The sequence below is a fragment of the Gobius niger genome, assembly GCF_951799975.1.
Source record: "Gobius niger genome assembly, chromosome: 7".
Lineage (NCBI taxonomy): Eukaryota > Metazoa > Chordata > Actinopteri > Gobiiformes > Gobiidae > Gobius > Gobius niger.
The window spans coordinates 2010441-2035014 of record NC_136858.1 but is presented as its reverse complement, the minus strand read 5'-3'; the positions used below and the strand labels follow the sequence as shown (position 1 = coordinate 2035014).

Here is a 24574-nt window from a genome sequence, read left to right as displayed (position 1 = left end):
CAGACAGTTTTGCATGAAGCTCAGGTAAGAACATATCTCAACGATGGTCTGTTCCTTTAAAGGAGAAGCCACACATTGCGTGACTTGCCTTAATGTGTCAAAACTCAAAGAAAATTGAGATAGAAGCTGCACTTGTAGTGCCTGAAGCGTGCAAACCTCCGAGTGAATACAAGTGTCAAAATATTGAAAAAGTCCCTTGAAGCTCAACAGGTTCTGGAAGTTTTGACATAGCTAAAACTTCTCGCGTCTTGTTCAGAATCCGCGGTGGGCGCCTTGGGAAAAGACAGAAAATTTGCATATTTGCAGGTTTGTGAATGTGGACAGACAGAGTGAGACTTGACGGAGGAATTTGCCCTGGAGCAGGTCAGGTGGCCATGGCTGCAGGAGCGAGGCCACTGCTGAGAGGTTCAGAGATGTCAGATGACGAGACTCACCGGGCTGGCAGTTCCTCTGGGGCGAACACAATTCACTCATGGACCCCGTGGAGCCTGAGGAGACACAAGAGAGAGGGGGTTCAGTGATGATATTAGGTTTTAAAGGAGTTTCTCAGAGGCTCTTAAAACCTCTGCATTTCTATGGGGTCCGGGATTCAATGGCTAACGAAATGTGCGCTCGGATACTTAAAGCTGATCAGACCAGATCTTTCCTGGCCCAAACTCGAGTCGTTTCCCTCCTGCACATCTCAATCGTTCAAGCAAATGAATTATGTGAATTATTCCTCACCCGTGTTCAGCTTTTTATGACACATGAGTTGTCTTGGGTAAGAAATGCGCGGTATAAATAAACATGCCTTGCCTTTGAGCTTCGATCTTCTATAAAATGTAAAGCTTTTGCTATACATTTACTCTATAACAATAAAATGTCATGTACCCCATCTTTAAAAGGCCTTTCTATGATATCTATGAGGTCGTCCATCAGATTTAACTGTGGCTGGGGTGCGGAAATGTTTACTGAAATGGCTTCTTGCAGCTTGTTCCCGTGTCTTAACCAGCGTTTCTATAATTGGATGAAAAGTGCTTCTTTATATTGACCACAACCTACAACTGCGTCAGTTAAAATTCATCTGTAAAGAAGCAACCTTCAGTTATGTTAATTCCCATACTTTCCTGTCAATTCCCTTGTAAAATATCCAATGTTGAATTTGACAATCCCACTCAAAGGAAGTGCTTTTACAAGGAGGAGATGCTTTAAACTTCAGGATTATTCAAATGACATATCTGTGCCAAGAGCAGATTTTGGCACGATCATCATGTTGTAATTGTTTCATTTGTAAAAGCATTATGTAAGGGCGTCAACTTGATACTTGTCTGTTACACAGATTTACAAGATTTATCACCAAATCATCAGCCTCCAGCTCAGAGTGGAAGAATGTCTCATGACAGCTCAGTCAGTTTCAAAGCCAGCGGCACAACTGCGTTTACCGATGTGTCAGTCTATACAGAAACAAGTGGAGTCGGCAGCAACTTTCAAGTTTCATGTCACCAAATTCCTGACAATGTGCACAAAGACAAAAAGCTCCTTAATCAGGTCTGAACTGGGACAGAACATGGTCGGAACAATACATATCTCAATGAAAGAGAAAAGAATAGACCAATGTTTCCCTTTACAATTTGATGTTTTGTCGACTCCAACATGGCTGCATTTCCTTCATCCTCATACTTGCCATCGCGGCTGATCCGAGGTCAAGGGTCAGGGTTATGATTCAGGTTAGTGACGGCAAATGGGATGGAAGTTGTGTTTCACTCACACAGATCTTACACAGATTTTTAGAAACTCGAAGGTCTTGGCTTTCCAGTGGGTATGCACAGTAACTAACCCAAACTTTAGAGCCGTTTTGTACAAACTATCCGCTTTAGTCGCTCCTATAGTATCAACATTTTCCGGTCTAGGACTTAAGGGCGGATATGAAGGTTAATTATAGTTATAGACTCGAGTCGTCGCTGGTCACAGAGATGTCTCCGAGATGTCCGCTGAATATACGGCGAGTCTCCAGGTAGTCTTGGTGAAAATGTTCGATTTTAGCGGAGTCACCGAGAGGTCATCGACAGGTCACCGAGAGGTCACCGAGAGGTTTGTTGTCTTCAACCTGTGAGACGTTTCTGTGACGTCTCAGCAATGTCTCCGAGTTCTCTCACAGACCTCTCATAGACCTCTCAAAGACCTCTCACAGACCTCTCACAGACCTCTCACAGACCTCTCACAGACCTCTCACAGACCTCTCACAGACCTCTCAAAGACCTCTCACAGACCTCTCACAGACCTCTCACAGACCTCTCAAAGACCTCTCACAGACCTCTCAAAGACCTCTCACAGACTTCTCACAGACCTCTCACAGACCTCTCATAGACCTCTCAAAGACCTCTCACAGACCTCTCACAGACCTCTCACAGACCTCTCACAGACCTCTCACAGACCTCTCAAAGACCTCTCACAGACCTCTCACAGACCTCTCAAAGACCTCTCACAGACTTCTCACAGACCTCTCACAGACCTCTCACAGACCTCTCATAGACCTCTCAAAGACCTCTCACAGACCTCTCAAAGACCTCTCACAGACCTCTCAAAGACCTCTCACAGACCTCTCACAGACCTCTCACAGACCTCTCACAGACCTCTCACAGACCTCTCACAGACCTCTACCAGACCTCTCACAGACCTCTCACAGACCTCTCATAGACCTCTCACAGACCTCTCACAGACCTCTCACAGACCTCTCACAGACTTCTCACAGACCTCTCACAGACCTCTCACAGACTTCTCACAGACCTCTCACAGACCTCTCAAAGACCTCTCAAAGACCTCTCACAGACCTCTCACAGACCTCTCACAGACCTCTCACAGACCTCTCACAGACTTCTCACAGACCTCTCACAGACCTCTCACAGACCTCTCACAGACCTCTCATAGACCTCTCAAAAACAGTGGCCTGTTCCTAGGGCTGGGTACTGTTAAACGGTACCTACTTGGTACCGCCCGAAAAGCTCCGGTAGGGGGCGGTATCGAAAAACTTGTTTTTTTCGGTGCTAATTTTTCGGTACTTTTTCTCTCCAAACGTCAATAAATGATCCGCAGTGAGTCTAAAAAAGGCTGAACTCATGAGCAGCTTCAGCGCAAAAGCAGAAGCAAACAGGCTGTTCCTCTAAAGTTCAGGATTATTCAAATAAGATCAATATGCAAATTCTGTCATGAACGTCATACTGTAGTTATTTAATCTGTAAAAGCATAATGTAAAATTGACTCCCGGGGCCAGAGCAGGAGCCTGGTACTTGTCTGAGGCGACTGTTTCACAGATTTGTAAGATTTATCACCAAATCATCAGCCTCCAACTCAGGGCAGAAGAACGTCTCATGACAGCTCCTCGTTCTGTCAGTTTCAAAGCCGGGGGCACAACTGCATTTACAGATGTGTCAGTCTATGTCTATACAGAAACAAGTGGAGTCGGCAACTTTCAAGTTTCATGCACCAAATTCCTCTGTGAAAATGTGCACATGGGTTAACCAGAACCATCTTCAAGGCTTTGCGATAATCTGGGAAACTCCAAAGAGATTGCCTTCATCAGGTCTGAACTGGCACAGAACATGGTCAGAACAATATAGCCCGCTAAACTTGGATGGATGTTCATGCAGGGGTCAATGGTTGTCCGTTAAAGTCCTCCCTTATTCATCAGCAGTGCTTTGCTTTAACAAGGAAAGTCCCACTGAGAATCTCCACAGAAAGACCACGCCTTAATCCGGGGATCAAACCGAAGACCGAGACGAGAGGGCGAACTCTCCAGCCACTGCACCCGCCCGTCCAGCTTCTGTTTAACAACTGTGACACTGTGATGTTTGGATTCCCAGAAAGCAAAATGTCTGGCCCATAATCTCGTCAAAACTTTAAATATTGCTATAACATTTGAGCATTTAAGATCAGCTAACCACTGTTGTTCCTCTTCTCTGTTTTGGTCCATTCCTCCTGGTCGCTTTCCCACTCAAACAGTCCTATAGTTTATGTAAAGTCTCGTCCCTCACAAACATTTCAGGGATGGCCTCTCCTCTGATCGTCTCCGCGGGACGTCCCGTTAGCGCACGGGTAAATCACATTCACACAGGCAGGTCTTGGAACCCAGAACCCTCAATAAAAACCCGGGCCAAAACCACGACTTACAGCAGAGAACATGCGGTGGAAATTCCTCACACTGGTTTGGAATCCGTTTACAAGAGGATCCACTTTAGGTCTGCCCAAGTAAATATGAGAGAATGATCAACTTTGGAGTAAACAATGGGGCCCTGCAGGTCGAGTTCTGGAACGCACTGGACATGTCAAGTATGTAATGAAAGACGCGTGTAACTCAAAAACAGCAATAACCTTTAACCTTTTATCCAGTTTATTTTTACTGAGCTCATTTTCCCCTGTTTGCCATCACCAAATCTAAACGCTTCTCAACTGGAGCCTTTAGGCCAGTGTGACACCTCATTTGAAAGCTAAGACTTAGTACAAAACTGATCTAAATGGATATTTTTTCTCATTGTTGCTGTTTTTCACTTTTTAAAAGTTGTTTATCATCACTTTTTCGTCACATTTTTGTCAATTTTTCATAATTGTTTTGTCAAATTTTTGTCACATTTTCATCACTTTTTTGTCACATTTTTTGTCAATTTTTCATCACTTTTTTTCCACATTTTTGTCAATTTTTCGTAATTGTTTTGTCACATTTTTGTCACTTTTTCATCACTTTTTTGCCACATTTTTGTCAATTTTTCGCAATTTTTTCATCACTTTTTTTTCCACATTTTTGTCACTTTTTTGTCACATTTTTTGTCAATTTTTCGTAATTTTTTGGTCACATTTTTGTCACTTTTTTGTCACAATTTTGTCACTTTTTTTGGTCATATTTTTTTCACTTATTCATCACTTTTTTGTCAATTTTTCGTATTTTTCTCGTCACATTTTTGTCACTTTTGTGTCACTTTTTTGTCACAATTTTGTCACTTTTTCATCATATTTTTGTAACTTTTTGTCCATTTTTCGTATTTTTTTCGTCACTTTTTGGTCACATTTTTGTCACTTTTTTGTCCATTTTTCGTATTTTTTTCATTGCATTTTTGTCACTTTTTCATCACTTTTTTTGCCATATTTTTCACATTTTTCGTCAATTTTTCACATTTCTTTGTCACATTTTTGTCAATTTTTCGTATTTTTTTTGTCACATTTTTTTCAACATTTTCACCACTTTTTTGCCACATTTTTGTCACTTCATCATTTTTTTGCCACTTTTTTGTCCATTTTTCATATTTTTTCCCTCATATTTTTGTTGTATTTTCATCATTTACGTCTAGTTTTTTTGTGCTATTTCTAAGCTTTTTATCCCCTAAGAAGCTTTCAGATTAGATTTTTGTTGTTCAGGTGGGGGTTTTGAGGTCAACCTCTTATCCCATCTTAACCAAGCACATTTTCTCCAGTTCGGCTTTACCCAAATCTAAAAGCTTCTCAACTGGAGATTGAAAGAAAACTGACTGGAACATTTTTGCCGTGTTGAAAGTATCGTTCAGGTATCGGTATCGAAAACCAAATATCGTTAAAGCAGTGAACCGTGAGTGGATTAAAGCCCGTCCTGTGCCCGTCCTGTGCCCGTCCTCGCCCTAAATGTAGTAGTTGTGACTCTGTGGTCTCTCCGGAATGCGGTCTTCCCCTTTTGTCCCGGGACAGACGGATGTAGGGCAGATCTCCTGTGGCTTTTTATTCGGACGCTCCTTTATCCCGGGCCTCAGCAGATAAAACCTCTCTCTGTGCGTGGGTACGAGGGGACAGTGAAGGCGCCGTGTCCCCAGGTGCTTCCACGTCAAAGTCACAAGAAAAAGGCTTTTGTCCAGCAGTCCAACCCGCTGCCATCTTCCCAGCGCAGGACAGAGGGAATCCACAAAGAAAAAAACACACTTTGCATTTTGTGTCTCATTCCTCAGACGAGAGAGAGACCGTCGGCCCTTTTGGAGACTCAGCGTGTTTTAGTCCTGCTTTTGGGTCCAGGTTTAGCCCGGTTTGGTTTGGTTGTTGTGTTGTTTTAACCTCTTAACCCCCACCTGAACCGAGCACATTTACTCAAGTTCGGCGTTACACGAATCGAAAAGCTTCACAGTAGCGACAAAAACGAGACAGGAAAAAGCCACAAAAGATGAGCAAAACAAAGGCAATAAAAGTGTGACAAAAGAGTGATGAAAATGAGACGAAAACGAGGATGAAAACGCAACAAAAGAGCCACAAAAAAGCAACAAAAATTAAATGAAAACGGGATGAAAACGAGACAACAGCGAGACAAAAACATGATGAAAACAACAACAAAAGAGTGACGAAAATGAGACGAAAACATGATGAAAGCCAGATGAAAACGAGACGAAAATGAGACGAAAACGAGACGAAAACGAGATGAAAACGAGACGAAAACGAGACGAAAACAAGAAAAAAGCAAGACAAAAACATGATGAAAACAACAACAAAAGAGTGACGAAAATGAGACGAAAACAAGATAAAAACATGATGAAAACCAAATGAAAACCGGACGAAAACGAGACGAAAACGAGACGAAAACAAGACAAAAACATGATGAAAACCAGATGAAAACGAGACGAAAACGAGACGAAAACAAGACGAAAACAAGACGAAAACAAGACGAAAACGAGACAAAACGAGATGAAAACGAGACAAAAGCAAGACAAAAACATGATGAAAACCAGATGAAAACCAGATGAAAACGAGACGTAAACGAGACGAAAACAAGACGAAAACGAGACAAAAACCAGATGAAAACGAGACAAAAGCAAGACAAAAACATGATGAAAACCAGATGAAAACCAGATGAAAACGAGACGAAAACGAGACGAAAACAAGAAAAAAGCAAGACAAAAACATGATGAAAACAACAACAAAAGAGTGACGAAAACGAGACGAAAACAAGACGAAAACGAGACAAAAACGAGACAAAAACGAGACGAAAATGAGACAAAAGCAAGACAAAAACATGATGAAAACCAGATGAAAACGAGACGAAAACAAGACGAAAACAAGACGAAAACGAGACAAAAACGAGACGAAAATGAGACAAAAGCAAGACAAAAACATGATGAAAACACAACAAAAGAGTGATGAAAATGAGACAAAAACGAGGATGAAAACGCAACAAAAGAGCCACAAAAAAGCAACAAAAACTAAATGAAAACGAGACGAAAACGAGACAGAAGCAAGACAAAAACATGATGAAAACAACAACAAAAGAGTGACGAAAATGAGACGAAAACAAGACAAAAACATGATGAAAACCAGATGAAAACCAGATGAAAACCAGACGAAAACAAGACGAAAACAAGACGAAAACATGATGAAAACCAGATGAAAACCAGATGAAAACCAGACGAAAACAAGACGAAAACATGATGAAAACCAGATGAAAACCAGATGAAAAAAACAGATGAAAACGAGACGAAAACGAGACAAATACGAGACGAAAATGAGACAAAAGCAAGACAAAAACATGATGAAAACACAACAAAAGAGTGACAAAAACGAGACGAAAACGAGACGAAAACGAGACGAAAACGAGGATGAAAACGCAACAAAAGAGCCATAAAAAAGCAACAAAAACTAAATGAAAACGAGACGAAAACGAGACGAAAACGAGACGAAAACGAGACGAAAACGAGACGAAAACGAGACGAAAGTGAGACGAAAACGAGACGAAAACGAGACGAAAACGCAACAAAAGAGCCACAAAAAGCAACGAAAACTAAATGAAAACGTGACGAAAACGAGACGAAAACGCAAAACTAACAAAAACAAGGAAAGAGCTAAGGCCTTAGCTGGGCAGTAGGGATGGGCGATACCACATTTTTGGGAATTGATACGATACCGATACTTTTGGGGTCATTATTGTCGATACCGATACTGGTCATTTCATAGGGGTGAATCTATTTCAATCAATATACATTTCTAAAACTGGTTGTTTTATAGAATTAATAGGTCAATTAAAATTATATTACTTTAACTGGTTTATTAAACAATGCTAATGTGAAATGCCTTCTTTTTTACATATGCAAAATAGTAGCGATTCAAAGCGATTTTAAACATGTTTGATATTTTCCAAACACGGTGAAATACAGCAGAGGTGAGCGAGGGATGAACAAGAAAGAAAGGTCAAGTAAAAAAGAACTGTCAACCAAATACACTCTTCATCCTCTTTTCCGTTTTTCATCCCTGTTGTGATGCGAAGTGGCTCCAGACAAGTCAAAGCAGAGACAGCACTTTGACCCGAGCCCATGTCTCTGCAGAAAATTAGCAACTTCTCAAAGTCACAGCCCCAAAACTCCAGTCCAGACGTGCACCAAGGACGCAGGCAGAACGGAGCGACTGAGAGTTACTGCACTGGGGAAGATAAGATGTTGCTGTTTTTCACTTTTCAAAAGTTGTTTATCATCACTTTATCGTCACAATTTTGTAATTTTTTTTGTCATTTTTTGTCATTTTTTTGTCATTATTTTTTTCCCTTTTTTTGTATTTTTTTCATCACATTATTGTCAATTTTTCATCACTTTTTTGCCACTTTTTTCTCACTTTTTCATTATTTTTTTCTCACTTTTTTGTCACTTTTTTGTCACATTTTTGTAATTTTTTCCTCACATTATTGTCAGTTTTTCATCAGTTTTTTGCCACTGTTTTCTCAAATTTTTATAATTTTTTTGTCACTTTTTTGTAAATTTTTGTCACTTTTTCACATTTTTTTGTCACTTTTTTGTAATTTTTTGTCACTTTTTGTAATTTTTTCATCACATTATTGTCAGTTTTTCATCACTTTTTTGCCACTTTTTTTTCTCACTTTTTCATTATTTTTTTTGTCACTTTTTGGTAATTTTTTGTCACATTTTGGTAATTTTTTCATCACATTATTGTCAATTTTTCATCACTTTTTTGCCACTTTTTTCTCACTTTTTCATTATTTTTTTGTCACTTTTTTGTCACTTTTTTGTCACATTTTTGTAATTTTTTCCTCACATTATTGTCAGTTTTTCATCAGTTTTTTGCCACTGTTTTCTCAAATTTTTATAATTTTTTTGTCACTTTTTTGTAAATTTTTGTCACTTTTTCACATTTTTTTGTCACTTTTTTGTAATTTTTTGTCACTTTTTGTAATTTTTTCATCACATTATTGTCAGTTTTTCATCACTTTTTTGCCACTTTTTTTTCTCACTTTTTCATTATTTTTTTTGTCACTTTTTGGTAATTTTTTGTCACATTTTGGTAATTTTTTCATCACATTATTGTCAATTTTTCATCACTTTTTTGCCACTTTTTTCTCACTTTTTCATTATTTTTTTGTCACTTTTTTGTCACATTTTTGTAATTTTTTCATCACATTATTGTCAGTTTTTCATCCGTTTTTTGCCACTTTTTTCTCACTTTTTCATTATTTTTTTGGCACTTTTTTTCTACATTTTTTTGTAATTTTTTCACAACTTTTTTGTCACTTTTTCGTAATCCTTTAGTCACATTTTTGTAACTTTCAAAATTGTTTCACTTTTTTGCCACTTTTTTGTCCATTGGTAGTTTTTTGGCCACAGCCAGGACGGAGCGACTGACAGTCACCGCACTGGGGAAGGGCGGGCTTGGTCTGAAGGTCCTGAGAGACAAGAGACGGGTGTATCTCTTTTCAACATCTTCGAGAACATCCAGAATCCTTCTCCCGTCGCCACACTGTCCCGTGCGGCTCTCATCTCTCACACAGACCATAACTCAGCCCGGCCCCGCTCACGCCATCCATCACACGCTTTTAAAAACTCATCTCAGGCCGCCTTCGCTTCACAAATCACGCGGGGAGCGGCTCTTCAGGTGATGCTATCGGGACGGAGGAGGCATGGTCCCAATTACAACAAACTGGATTCAGATGTTCGGGAGTCATCAAAGGCGGAGCCGGTATGTTCACGGGACGGCTTCAGGAGACCAGAGTGGTCCAAGTCTGTTGTGGAGTGGAAGAAGGGCTGGGTACTTTTTTATACCGGTACTTTAACGATGCCTATACTAACTTATTAGTCATATAGAACCATACAACAGATGAATAATGTTCATTTATTCCTTTTCTTCACATTTGATTTCTTTCACATTTGTATCACTTATTTGAGGTGAAACAACCAAGAAACTTCCTTTAACAACAAAAGAGCAGAAAAAATACTGAACACGTTTATCTTAATTATAACAAATTTACTTTTCTTTTTTCACATTTTTTTCCCAATTATTCAAAAAAAATGTTTACCCCCAAATTTTATCCACTTTCTTTCAGTTGTCCCCATTTTTAAAAATCATTTTTTTCAACCAATTTTTTCATCATTTTGTTTTAAATATTTTCACTTTTTCCCAAAATTTTGTTCCCAGTATTTCCCAGTGTTTTATTGGGTGATACCGATATGCACGGCCGATATTTTCAAACGATATTTTAGATTTTTCTAAATGTCTGATCTATAATCCTGTACAAACACTTGGCCGCTCCAGCTGTTTCTGTCCCAGCTTTAATTAGTTGCTGTTAGCATTAGCATGGTGCTGTTAGCATTAGCATGGTGCTGTTAGCCATGGCATTTTGCACGGCGATCAAAAATACAATTGTGGAGGTTAAAACTAACTGAGTGACTGATTCTCCAAGGTCACACACATGTGTTAACTACGGTTTAGTGAAACTAACTAACTTCAGTTAAACTTGTAACTAACCAGTTTTCATTCTTCTGTTTTTCTGAGGCCTTGGAAGTTGAGGAGGACTCATTTTTAAACCCCGACTTCACTCTCAAATTCAAGAAACAGAAGTCTCTATAACTTTCAGTCTCAGAGTATAACAGCTTTGATCAGACCTATCAGCCGATATCGTAAAGTCCCCAAAGATCGGCCCGATTTATCGGCCGACCTCAAGTCCCGCTTTGAGAATGCAAGAAATCAATGCAAGAATTGATTTTTTTCTAAATCTTTCTTTCTAAATCCATCTAAATGATACGTTTCCTTCCTCCAGAGCCCGTCTTTATTATGGTGAATAATTCCATACGGTTATGAGAAACCATAGCGACGATGCAGAGTCACCTAACTCAGGACAGTGTCTCAGAGAGTCCTGTTGTAATGTTCAGCTTGTTCCGTCGGTCGAGTCTCTGAACATGTTTGAAACAAAGCCTGCAGTGACTGAGCTCCTGGATCCACACTGTTGTTTTCCTGGATCCCTTTGTTAATGATCTTCCCCCTCTTTGCTAAACCTCTGTTACAGCGGAATCCGGGCCAGTCCCGGAGACCCGAGCTGCAAATCGGAGCCGACACATTTTATAGAAGGTTTGGAGCGAGCGATGAAAGAGGCACAAGGAGGTCCGCGCTTTGCCAAGGACCAGTAAAAAATATGTTCTCCCTCGAAATGGGAAAAGCTTCATAGGAATCAGAGAGAAAGACACGGGTGGAGAAACAATCTGTCCTCAGAGATTAAAGCGTTGCTCAACAGCACGTGGGCAGCTTTACAGGAGGATGACGTGGAAAACGATGAAAAGGAAACTGGGGTTTGTGGAGTTTAACCTCCTAATCCCCGCCTTAACCAAGACTCAGTTCGACTTTCCCCAAATCTAAAAGCCTCTTGAAAAATGCGGCAAATATGAGACGTGAATAAGGATGAAAACACAACAAATCAGGCGATAAAAGCAACGAAAACGCACCAAAAAAGTGACAAAAAAGCAATAAAAATACAATAAAAAAGTAGATCAGTTTTGCAGGTCTTCGCTTTCAAGGAACAGGCCACCGTTTTTACACAACGAGATATGTTCTTTTAGCCTAGACGAGTTAATTTGTTTGTATAATTACACAAAATTAAACAATGTGGATTTTCTAAGCGGATAAAAAGGGGGAACTATATTGTGAGGCGTAATAATACCAGGAGTAGTTCGACATCCGCGCAGTAAAGGATGTCGAACTCTTCCTAAATGCTAACGCCGTCTGTGCTGTGTTTACATAACTGAGGGCACACGTGAAGACCAGACAGGTACACATGAACTCGTCTAAGCTCAGGTGAGAACATATCTCAGTGTTTAAAAACGGTGGCCTGTTCGGAGAGGCCGCGGTGAACTTAGCTGGATGAGACGAAAGGTGCTCTGGAGGACTGGACTCAGGAAACATCTGCCTTTCCCTAAAAGGCCATTATCGTGTGAAGCAGGTCTTTGCGCATCATTACTTTGGGAGGGTGGAACAAAATGCTGCCACACAGAGCGAAGTGTTGGAGAAGGATTAGTCAGATGGAAGAGTCCAGGGTCCAGAGGGTTTTATTAGAACGGAAACCAAAAGCCAAGAAACAACCAACAAACTTCCTTTAACGACAAAAGAGCAGAAAAAATACTATATAACACGTTTATATTCATTTTAACCAATCTTCCTTTTCTTTTTTCACATTTTTTCCCCCCAATTATTAAAAAAAAGGTCAACATTTGATCCACTTTCTTTCAATTTTGTCCCCATATTTTTTTTAAAATCACTTTTTTCAACCAATTTTTTCATCATTTTGTTTTCAATTTTTTCACTTTTTCCACAAATTTTGTTCCCAATATTTCCCAATGTTTTTATTGGCTGATGCCGATATGCACGGCCGATATTTTCAAACGATATTTTAGATTTTTCCAAATGTCTGATCTATAATCCTGTAAAAACACTTGGCCGCTCCAGCTCCAGCTGTGGCCGAAGTGATTCAATCATAGTTTCTGTCCCAGCTTTAATTAGTTGTTGTTAGCATTAGCATCATTCACTGTCTTTTTATGTCTCTGTGATGGTGTTTTTGCTGTATGTTTGTGCCTATGTTTGTCCTGTCATGACATCAACCTGCCATGGGACTACGGATGAAAAATAGCCTATATGGCTAACTCCGGCACATTTACATGTTGAAGAAACACATGTTGATTAATGTGCACTGTCCCAATTCAAATAAAGATATCTAAAAAAAAATTTAAAAAAATGCATACTGCTGTTAGCATTAGCATGGTGCTGTTAGCCACGGCATTTTGCACGGCGATCAAAAAGAATACAATTGTGGAGGTTCAAACTAACTGAGTGACTGATTCTCCAAGGTCACACACATGTCCATGTGAACTAAGGTTTAGTGAAACTAACTTCAGTTAAACTTGTAACTAACCAGTTTTCATTCTTCTGTTTCTTTATTCCTCTGAGGCCTTGGAAGTTGAGGAGGACTCATTTTTCAGCCCCGACTTCACTCTTTCATATTCAAGAAACAGAAGTCTCCATAACTTTCAGTCTCAGAGTATAACAGCTTTCATCAGACCTATCAGCCGATATCGTAAAGTCCCCAAAGATCGGCCCGATTTATCGGCCGACCTTAAGTCCCGCATTGAGAATGCAAGAAATCAATGCAAGAATTGATTTTTTTCTAAATCTTTCTTCCTAAATCCATCTAAATGATACTTTTCCTTCCTCCAGAGCCCTACTTTATTATGGCGAATAATGAAAAGCCAAGAAACAGGAAGGTGGACAACAGAAGCAGCAAACCGAAGAAGACGCCAAAGGCCACAGTGATCCTGACGATTGGACCAGGTTTCTTGAAGCACTGTAGGCACCTCCCTGTAGGCACCTCCCTGTAGGCACCTCCCTGTAGGCACCTCCCTGTAGACATCTCCCTGTAGGCACCTCCCTGTAGGCACCTCCCTGTAGGCACCTCCCTGTAGGCATCTCCCTGTAGGCATCTCCCTGTAGGCATCTCCCCGTAAGCACCTCCCCGTAGGCACCTCCCCGTAGGCACCTCCCTGTAGGCATCTCCCTGTAGGCACCTCCCTGTAGACATCTCTCTGTAGGCACCTCCCTGTAGGCACCTCCCTGTAGGCACCTCCCTGTAGGCACCTCCCTGTAGGCATCTCCCTGTAGGCATCTCTCTGTAGGCACCTCCCTGTAGGCACCTCCCTGTAGACATCTCCCTGTAGGCATCTCCCTGTAGGCATCTCCCCGTAGGCACCTCCCTGTAGGCATCTCCCCGTAGGCATCTCCCCGTAGGCATCTCCCTGTAGACATCTCCCCGTAGGCATCTCCCCGTAGGCACCTCCCTGTAGGCATCTCCCTGTAGGCATCTCCCTGTAGGCATCTCTCTGTAGGCACCTCCCTGTAGGCATCTCCCTGTAGGCATCTCCCTGTAGGCATCTCCCTGTAGGCATCTCCCCGTAGGCATCTCCCTGTAGACATCTCCCTGTAGGCATCTCCCCGTAGGCATCTCCCTGTAGGCATCTCCCTGTAGGCATCTCCCTGTAGGCATCTCCCCGTAGGCATCTCCCTGTAGGCATCTCCCCGTAGGCATCTCCCCGTAGGCATCTCCCTGTAGACATCTCCCCGTAGGCATCTCCCCGTAGGCACCTCCCTGTAGGCATCTCCCTGTAGGCATCTCCCTGTAGGCATCTCTCTGTAGGCACCTCCCTGTAGGCATCTCCCCGTAGGCATCTCCCCGTAGGCACCTCCCTGTAGGCATCTCCCCGTAGGCATCTCCCCGTAGGCACCTCCCTGTAGGCATCTCCCCGTAGGCATCTCCCCGTAGGCACCTCCCTGTAGGCATCTCCCCGTAGGCATCTCCCCGTAGGCACCTCCCTGTAGACATCTCCCTGTAGGCATCTCCCTGTAGGCACCTCCCTGTAGGCATCTCCCCGTAGGCATCTCCCCGTAGGCACCTCCCTGTAGGCATCTCCCCGTAGGCATCTCCCCGTAGGCACCTCCCTGTAGGCATCTCCCTGTAGGCATCTCCCTGTAGGCATCTCTCTGTAGGCACCTCCCTGTAGGCACCTCCCTGTAGACATCTCCCTGTAGGCATCTCCCCGTAGGCATCTCCCTGTAGGCATCTCCCTGTAGGCATCTCTCTGTAGGCATCTCCCCGTAGGCACCTCCCTGTAGGCATCTCCCCGTAGGCATCTCCCCGTAGGCACCTCCCTGTAGGCACCTCCCTGTAGGCATCTCCCTGTAGGCATCTCTCTGTAGGCACCTCCCTGTAGGCACCTCCCTGTAGACATCTCCCTGTAGGCATCTCCCTGTAGGCATCTCCCTGTAGACATCTCCCTGTAGACATCTCCCTGTAGACATCTCCCTGTAGACATCTCCCTGTAGGCACCTCCCCGTAGGCACCTCCCCGTAGGCATCTCCCCGTAGGCATCTCCCCGTAGGCATCTCCCCGTAGGCATCTCCCCGTAGGCATCTCCCCGTAGGCATCTCCCCGTAGGCATCTCCCTGTAGGCACCTCCCTGTAGGCATCTCCCTGTAGGCATCTCCCTGTAGGCACCTCCCTGTAGGCATCTTCCTGTAGGCATCTCCCTGTAGGCATCTCCCTGTAGGCACCTCCCTGTAGGCACCTCCCTGTAGGCACCTCCCTGTAGGCACCTCCCTGTAGGCATCTCCCTGTAGGCACCTCCCTGTAGGCATCTTCCTGTAGGCATCTCCCTGTAGGCATCTCCCTGTAGGCACCTCCCTGTAGGCACCTCCCTGTAGGCACCTCCCTGTAGGCATCTTCCTGTAGGCATCTCCCTGTAGGCATCTCCCTGTAGGCACCTCCCTGTAGGCACCTCCCTGTAGGCACCTCCCTGTAGGCACCTCCCTGTAGGCCTCTCCCTGTAGGCACCTCCCTGTAGGCACCTCCCTGTAGGCATCTCCCTGTAGGCATCTCCCTGTAGACATCTCCCTGTAGGCACCTCCCTGTAGGCACCTCCCTGTAGGCCTCTCCCTGTAGGCACCTCCCTGTAGGCCTCTCCCTGTAGGCACCTCCCTGTAGGCACCTCCCTGTAGGCCTCTCCCTGTAGGCACCTCCCTGTAGACATCTCCCTGTAGGCATCTCTCTGTAGGCACCTCCCTGTAGGCCTCTCCCTGTAGGCACCTCCCTGTAGGCCTCTCCCTGTAGGCACCTCCCTGTAGGCATCTCCCTGTAGACATCTCCCTGTAGGCATCTCCCTGTAGGCATCTCCCTGTAGGCACCTCCCTGTAGGCATCTCCCTGTAGGCATCTCCCTGTAGGCATCTCCCCGTAGGCATCTCCCTGTAGGCATCTCCCTGTAGACATCTCCCTGTAGGCACAAGGAGCTTTGAGGGCCTCCCAGTGACTCACCTGTGGCCTGTAGCTGCTTGAATGTGGTGGTGGTTTCTTTTCGGACTGGTTGTGGCGTCGTCGGGCAAGGCGGCGGCTCGCAGTCGTCCGAGTACTGCTTGAGCTGCGCCGCGGTCAGGAAGTCTTTCACGAAGTCGAAGTACCGCGCCGTGGGCCACCGGTCCTCCCTGAAGTGGCACTGGAAGTCGAACATGATTGGCTCCTGATGACAGAAACCACAGAGGTCAGTGTCAGCCTTCGACTTCTGCCCACGTCAGGCCTAAACCAGGACTAAACCACATGTAAACCAGGCCACAAACAGGTCTACTGAAATAAACCAGACGACGAGGAATCAAGACTCCAGTGATTCCCGAACACAGGAAAGGAAGCGATCGATGCACTCATGAAATTAGTTAGTAAGATATAATTTAACCTCTTGACCCCCACCCGAACCGAGGACATTTTCTCCAGTTACCCAAATCTAAAAGCTTCTGGAAACAAGTGTCAGAACAGCGACAGAAAATGAGTCGAGAACGAGGATGAAAACGCAACAAAAGGTGACAGAAATGTGACGAAAAAGCAACAAAAATGCAACAAGAGTAACAGAAAACAATGAAAAGACAGGTCTTAGCCTTACACTGGCCTATAGGCTGCAAGCTTTTAAATTTGGGTAAAGCGGAACTGAAGAAAATGCACTTGGTTAAAGGAATAGGCCACCGTTTTTATATACTAAGACATGTTCTTACCTAGCCTTAGACGTGTTAATATATCCCCGTCTGGTCTTTGTCCGTGCGCACTGTCACACAAACGGAGCACATACGCAGCCTCTCCCACATGTCATATAGCTCCAAAAAAGCTCACGATAGAAGCTACCAAGCTCTTCCACGTGTTCCCTATTTAAATAAAGTTACGAGAAGTGTTTTCATGCGAAGTATATTTACACAGAAATGTAGCATGTCGATTTTATAAGCAGATAATAAGGGGAACTATATTGTGAGGCGTAATGATACGAGGAGTAAAACGTCCGCGCAGTAACTCCTAAAGACTTCCCCCCGCTCACTTCCGTCAATAACCTTTAGGAGTTACTGCGCGGACGTTTTGCTCCTCTTATCATTACGCCTCACAATATAGTCCCCCTTTTTATTTGCTTATAAAATCGACATGCTACATTTCTGTGTAAATATACTTCGCATGAAAACACTTCTCGTAACTTTATTTAAATAGGGAACACGTGGAAGAGCTTGGTAGCTTCTATCGTGAGCTTTTTTGGAGCTATATGACATGTGGGAGAGGCTGCGTATGTGCTCCGTTTGTGTGACAGAGCGCACGGACAAAGACCAGACGGGGATATATTAACACGTCTAAGGCTAGGTAAGAACATGTCTTAGTATATAAAAACGGTGGCCTATTCCTTTAAGGCGAGAGGTTAATCTTTGCAAACACATCAACAACAGAACGATACCCCTACTCTGGCCTGTGATGGTTAGTCTGGCTAACGGCAGACTAACATCACAAGTTATATTTAGTCTGGGAACCAATAATTCATGTTCTCGTAGGAGAGGTGTGGTTTACGATCGGCCATCGCCGTGTATTGGGCTGAATGTCTCTCATATGTGTCTGCAGGCGGCCATAGAGAGAGACTTTTACCCAAACTACAGTCACTGTCTCTGAATCCTTCCTCACAGGTGAAGAACCTGGGCGTGATCTTTGACTCTGAGCTGCCGTTTATTCCACACATTAAGAATATCACAAAGACAGGTTTTTACCATCTAAAGACAGAGCCAGAGTCGCCCTATTCTCTCTGGGGCCAACACGGAGACGCTCATGCATGCTTTTATCCCCTGCCCTGCTTTCTGCACTGCAAAAAGTACCCTTCTAAAAACAAGGAAAAAAATCTTAAAATAATTCTAGAATATTTTTCTTATCATAAAAGAAAAACTAAATTTAAGCAAATAAATAGCTAGAATTAAGCAAAATGTCCTCAGAAAATGGAATAATTTAAGGAAAACATTCTTATTTAGTGAAAAAATTGGGGTATTTTACTTAAATGTTGCTTGATTTAAGTAAAATGTTCTAAATTACACACATTTTTGAGCAAAATGTTCTTAATAAATACTAATATTTAAGGAAAATATTACCCACGCCCGGGGACCCGTCTCCATGATGTGGAGCCAGATGGTCAGAATCACCTGGCCGGAGGATTCACCTATTGTACATGTTTTTTGTGGTGGGGAAATGCAAACTCCACACCACCGTCCCCGTGGGAATCGAACCTGGCACCTTCGAGCTTTGAAGCAGAGGCTCTAACCGCTGTGCTACCATGCCTCCCACTTTATAGAATGAAATGTTTTATCTATCTATGAGAATCAGTTCTTAAATTAACAGTTTGTCTAAAGCTGAAGATTCAAAAAGTTTTTCTTTCTTGTTACAAGAAAAATTAGCATGTTTTTAGCAAATATATCTGAACAAGAAATGGCTAGATTCTATTTCCTAAAATAAGATTTTTTTTCTCAAGAAAACTTTGCTCGGCAAGACATTATTACTTTTTAGGGGAAAAATAAGAACTTATTTCATAAAGTAAGACATGTTTTACTTGCTTAGAATCCACTTTATGCAGTGTGGTCTTCCCAAAAAGAGGATCTCAGGTCTACAACTTCTACAAACTTCAGCAGCTCGTGTCCTGAGGAAGACCAGGAGGCGGGACCACATGACACCGGTTTTAGAATCGCTGCATTGGCTCCCGTGTGTTTCAGGATCGATTTTAAAGTTCTTTTAATGGTTTTTAAATGTCTTAATGGTCTTGCTCCTTCTTATCATTCAGAACTGCTTTTACCTCACGAACCTTCACGGCCCCTTCGCTCCTCCTCAGGGGTCTCCTAGTTATTCCTAAAGTCAACAAAAAGACTCAATATTACGGCCCTCGCCTCTGGAACCACCTGAGGAGGAGCTCAGGGCTGAGGAGAACGAAAATGTTTTTAAGACCCGCCTTTTTAGCTTAGCATTAGCCATATGGTCCTTCGAGCCGGTAATAATGTGTTTACAGCTCACTCAGTGCTACATTTAGATTAATTATTGCACACGGTTTAATGTTAGTCAGTTTGAATCGTGGTTTCGATGCAGAGTGGAGGAATTCCTCAAATTCAACGTTAAGTCTGACTTGGGCTTCAGGCTAAACGGAGTAAACTGAACTAAACACAGCGAGCGTGGCGTCTGTTTCATGTTCGCCGCGGCTCGGACCCTGCAGCAGAAAGCTCCGGCCGGTGGAGGTGGTTTGTGGTTTACCGCGGACGTCTCCACTCTCCAAACACGCTCTAAGCATGTGCTTCTGGGCCCGGCACGCTCGTCTCTGCGTGTCAGCGCCCACAGATCACACGCAGGAACATGTGCGTCTCATGTCAACCACTCTGCCGCTGTGTCCTCGGGCAAAGCGCTGCATTCACTTGGCCTGTGCATGAACGGGTTCGTGAAAGCCCCATGGCCAACGGATCACGAGAAAGCACATTGTGGAGGCGTCAGGGGAGAGGGAGGCAGTGACTGATGGGTCTCTGTGGTTTCTATGGTATCAGCTAGCCTGCATTAAAAACAGTCTGACCCGCTCCACACTGAGGCAAATCACTTATAACGCCAGACTAACCATATAAATGTCTGTGTCCATAGAGTCATTTCAACCATTTTGCATTTAAAATAACTTATATTTGAGCAGCATCAGCTTCGTGGTTGTATAAGCTACGTGGCGGCGGAGTGATCTGCGAGAAAATAGTCCCTCAAAATGCGATCGTTCATGTGATGCAGGTCAGTTATATTCCATTTATGTGGACAAAGCCGGATTCTCAGAGCGGGCGGTCAACTAGTTCTCTCTCTCTTTGCAGACTCCCTCACATTTATCAGATGATTTTTTTTAACCTGAGAATAAACCAGATCTAAACCAGGACTAAACCAGGACTAAGCCAGGTCTAAACCAAGACTAAACCAAGACTAAACCAAGACTAAACCAGGACTAAACCAGTTCTAAAAAAAAAAGGTCAGAGCTATTTTCATGGGTTGACACTGGGAAAACATATGCACCTATTGCTCTGTTAACATGCATGAAAATGCACCATTGAAATAAAAGATCTCTGTGGGAGAAGCCCCACACCCCCCTTTTAAATGTGTCCCCCCCCCCCACCAGTCTGGCAGTAGCAAAGGTTCTTCCGCGAGGGCCACAGAGCTCAAATTGGGGTCATTTTGTTAAACAATTTTTTTTCACAAATTTGTCATCACTATGTTTAAGAAGTTGCTTCTGCATATTGAAATAAATAAAAAAAACATTTATCCTTTCATTGTAGAGAGAGAGAAATCCAACAGACAGACAGACAGTATATGTACAGATGTTGTTAAGGCGCTGTATAAATAAATATTGATTGATTGTGGGGCCCCCTGAAAAAACGTTAGCCCTGGGGCCCATTTGACTTAAATCCGGCCCTGTATGGACATATTAAGTCGTTAGCGCCGCACTCTGTGACGTCATGGCCTTTTTGTGGCTCCGCCCACAAACATGCGCTCGTCGTCGCTTCTGACATTCTTCAAACATTCCACTTTCCTGCGTCTCCTTTGCAGATGTTTGTGTGTTGCAGATGTTTGTGTGTTGCAGATGTTTGTGTTGTTCTGAGGGGAAGTGTGGAGTTTGTTTACTCGCTCGTCCAGGAAAGACCACATTTATCGTTTTTTTCTTTTAAACAAAAAAATCGAATCTAAAATCGAGATCGATCAACATGGGGAAAACAACTGTGGTTATGTTTTTTCCAAAATTGCCCAGCCCTTCTCCTCACCCTACTAAACCTGCTCTCCTAACGATTTTAAATTCCTCCTCAGCATGCAGTGTGACGTAAACAACATAACGGACTCGAGGCTGGAGACGGCAGAGTCTTGCCCAATAACAGAACCTGGCTGTGTAAACATCACAACCTTCTGCTGTCAGCGTTCTGGAGGGCCAGGTGAACTTCTCCATGTGAGATCTCTGTCTTATCGGCGGCGCTGATCCGCGGCGGCGTGTAGCGGTCGGAGCGGAGCTGGAGTGGCAGCGAGATGTTGTCGGGCCACAGACCGTGGGCGTTATCAGATCCTCGCGGCTCTGGGCGGTGGATCATCAACAAACGCCGCGGATTCAGTTACGTTGGAGTTGCGGTTTCGAGTTCCCCGCTCCACGTCTGCTCCTCAGCCCGACTCGAAAGACGCCCTGAACACGGTGGAAGTGGAGACGGAAGCGATTCTGCAGAGGGTTAAAGCGCTAAAGTTCCCCCTCACTCCTGTGTTTGATGGCGTTAAAAGTATAGCACATACAGACACATCACCCCAACCTCTGAACCCCCGCCCGAACTGAGCAGATCTTCCCCAGTTAACACCTTTCTGAGTGACAGCAGGATTTTACAGGCTCATTCTACACATTAGGACATAGAGGAACATGTAGGGGGAGGAAAATACTTACCATTTTTAAACTCTGTATAGTCCCTTTAAGGGAGAAAACTGGCTAAAAATCTCCATATTGACCACTGCATGAAAAGTCAATACTTTCACCTACCATGTCTCGCCTTAAAGGAGCTATCCTTGATTTTGTAATCTCGGTATTGGAATAAAGTTTGTTTTGTCCTTTAGTATATGGTAAAGCAGACATTTATCCAAAAAACTCTGGTTTTAAAGCCTTTTAAACAGTCATAAAATGTCAGGCTAGTATCAGCATATTTTACAGTGAAGTGACAGTTTTCCCTGAAAGCTGTGAAACCTGTTTTAAACTCAGTCCCTGTGATGAATGTTGATGTTGTAAATGCATTAGGAAAGTTTGAGATGAGTTTAGACCAGAAAATAGCAATTTGAAATTTGAGTGACCCTGTTTCTTTGTCCAATCAGGTATAGCTCCTTTAAATTAAAGGAATAAAACATTGTACTAAACAAAAATGTAGAAAATCATTTTAATTCATTTGAAATAAGATGTGTTTCCTTTGTTTATATAAATCCAGTTCCGTGGCAGCTCAAAATGACTTCATTAAGGTCTGATATTCTAACTTTATTCTAAACGCAGGTCCAATTCCACGTCTCGGTGGTTCTCCGTTAGGGCTGAAACAACTAATCGATTAATCGACAACTAATCGATTACTAAAATAGTTGTCAACTATTTCAGTAATCGATTAATCGTTTTCTTGTAAACACAGACTAAAGTAGAGCAAAAAAGACATGAAAATTATGTATTTTGGATGAAAACCTACTTTGTTATTAAAGTGAGGGTCTGCAGTGTTTTGTACATTATAAATTTCATAAATATCTGTCATGTCTCATCCAATCAGAAGCAGAATTAGCACAAAGAGCCTCCCACAAACGTTTACTTTAAGTTTACTCCATCAACATGTCCTCAAGCGGCGCCACTTTAGCTTATGTGATAAAGAAAATAAAAAAATACAATTTCCATGCACCTTTCACAGCCAAGCGATTAATCGATTAGTCGTGAAAATAATCGGTAGATAAATCGATTATCAAAATAATCGCTAGCTGCAGCCCTATTCTCCGTGATGCACTACCTTCCCCCATCGGCCTAAAACATGCACAATAGGCCCCGGTCAAGGCCAGGTTTCCCTCTGGCTGCGCGTCTGTCTCAGCGCCTGAATAATTGAGCGGACGTGTTGGAGCACAAAGGAGCGCGGCAGCTGTCCGTCAGCGCGGCCCAGGGCGCGGTCGCCGGCCGTAACGTTAGACGGATACAAGCCCCGAGACAAAGGCCTGAAGAGGACGCTCAAGTGGATCCTGTGTTTTACTACAGAGGGTTCTCAGCCTGAGGCGCGGGGGACACCGGCGGGACGTGGCACTGGTCTGAGCACCAGCACTGACATCTTGCCTTTCAGATAATGTTTATGTAAGGATAAGTTTGGCATCAGTCTTTGAAACTCCCTCCCGTCACAGGTCTGTGAGCGTTAATGCAGCTGTGGCCTGGACGCAGGATGTTTTTTCCAGGAGGCCCAGACTTGTAAACTCCACTATCTTTAGAGTCAGGATTAGGGTCAGGTATACGGGTTAGTTTAACCTCTTAACCTGAACCGAGCGCATTTTCATCTCCTTCTTTATCTCTTTTTTGTTGTGTTTTTCTCACTTTTTCATCTTTTTTTTCTTTGGTTTTTGTAGCTCTTTTGTCACTTTTTTGTGTCTCTTTTTTGTTGTGTTTTCGGCACGTTATGGCCTCTCTTTATTAGCCTGAGCCAGACGGATCCTCCATGTTCAGAGATACTCGGGGATACAGTCTGGATTAGTGTGATTTGAATCTGACTGACTCCGGCATAACCAGGCAGAGCCAATCACAGCACGGGAGGCGGGAGTTAACGGTGCGTCATCTTCCACGCTAGGATTTCCCATCAACCCGTGCTCCTCCTGTAACCAAAACAGTGAAGATGGCGGCCGCGCCCTTTCTTCTGTTTTAAATGAGCTGGACTTGTCCTTAAAGCCACAACAGAAGCTGCTCCGAAGGACTTTCACCAGAACATTTATTTGACTGCGCGTGTGGACGACAAACACAAACTCAAAGGTAAGTCGCTTTGTGTTTGATTGGTTCGCTCTCGTTCAAGCTGCGATCCTTAGCCCCGCCTCCAGTCTCCATTTGGAAATTGCGTCCTATTACCACAATTCCAGACTGTCTTTATATGAATTTTGCTCAGAACTTTGGGCTCAGGGGGTTTCTGGTCATATGGCGGCCATTTATCTCGGACTAACCAAAACAAAGACTTAGGGTGTGGTCGCGAGGGCCTTTCAATGCCATTTGCAGCTTGAATTATTATTAGTATTATTATTATTTGTATTATTATTATATACATATTGCTATTGTTGACTTGCAGCTGTAATTTCTGACTCAAAAAGTGCCTTGAACACCTCTCCACAGATCCTGCAGCCAATCTGACGTCAGGCTGCTCACATGATTGACAGAACTTTCAGCCAATCAGAATTCGGCGTACAACGACAGTGCTTCCCCCAGACCCCGCCCCCTTCGCCTGAGAAAACCGCTAATGTAACAAAGACGTTCAAGTCTTTTGGCACCGCTTGGACAGCAGAGCAGGCCGGCGAGGAACAGGTTCACGACATTTTGAAGGTTTTTTATTTTTCATTCTTCGCTTTGAAACACAAACAACAAAGTGCGCCACGCCCTTAATTCCATCGCCGTGTGTCGGTGTTTTGTCTCATATGTTTTATCTTTGACACGCCTGCAGTGTGAAGTCGCACGAAGCCTGCAAGAGACATCATAGACGTGACGAGTCCTTATCGCCGCTGAGTACCAGAAAAACCCCGTCCCTCCTGTCAGTGAACCTGTCATGATTCCATCTGATTAAGTGAACTGATAAACCTCGTCAGAACTGAAAAGTAAACACCGCCACACCTCAGAGATGACACGTTTGCAACACAGTCGTTACTTTTTCATCATCATTTACGTCTCTTTTTTGCAGCTATTTTGACACTTCTTTCAAGAAGCTTTAAGAATTGGGCA

The 24574-nt window shown here is 43.4% G+C and overlaps 1 protein-coding gene across 1 annotated transcript in view; it reads right to left on the bottom strand.

Annotated features, from left to right (window-relative positions):
• kitlga (kit ligand a) overlaps nucleotides 1-24574 on the bottom strand; it is a 105119-nt gene that overhangs the window by 9031 nt on the left and 71514 nt on the right. Inside the window, exons 5-6 of the mRNA XM_079560429.1 lie at nucleotides 16102-16303; nucleotides 435-488 (exon numbers count right to left, since the gene is read on the bottom strand). Coding sequence (XP_079416555.1) covers nucleotides 435-488; nucleotides 16102-16303 — 256 coding nt within the window. The remainder of the gene's footprint in view (nucleotides 1-434; nucleotides 489-16101; nucleotides 16304-24574) is intronic.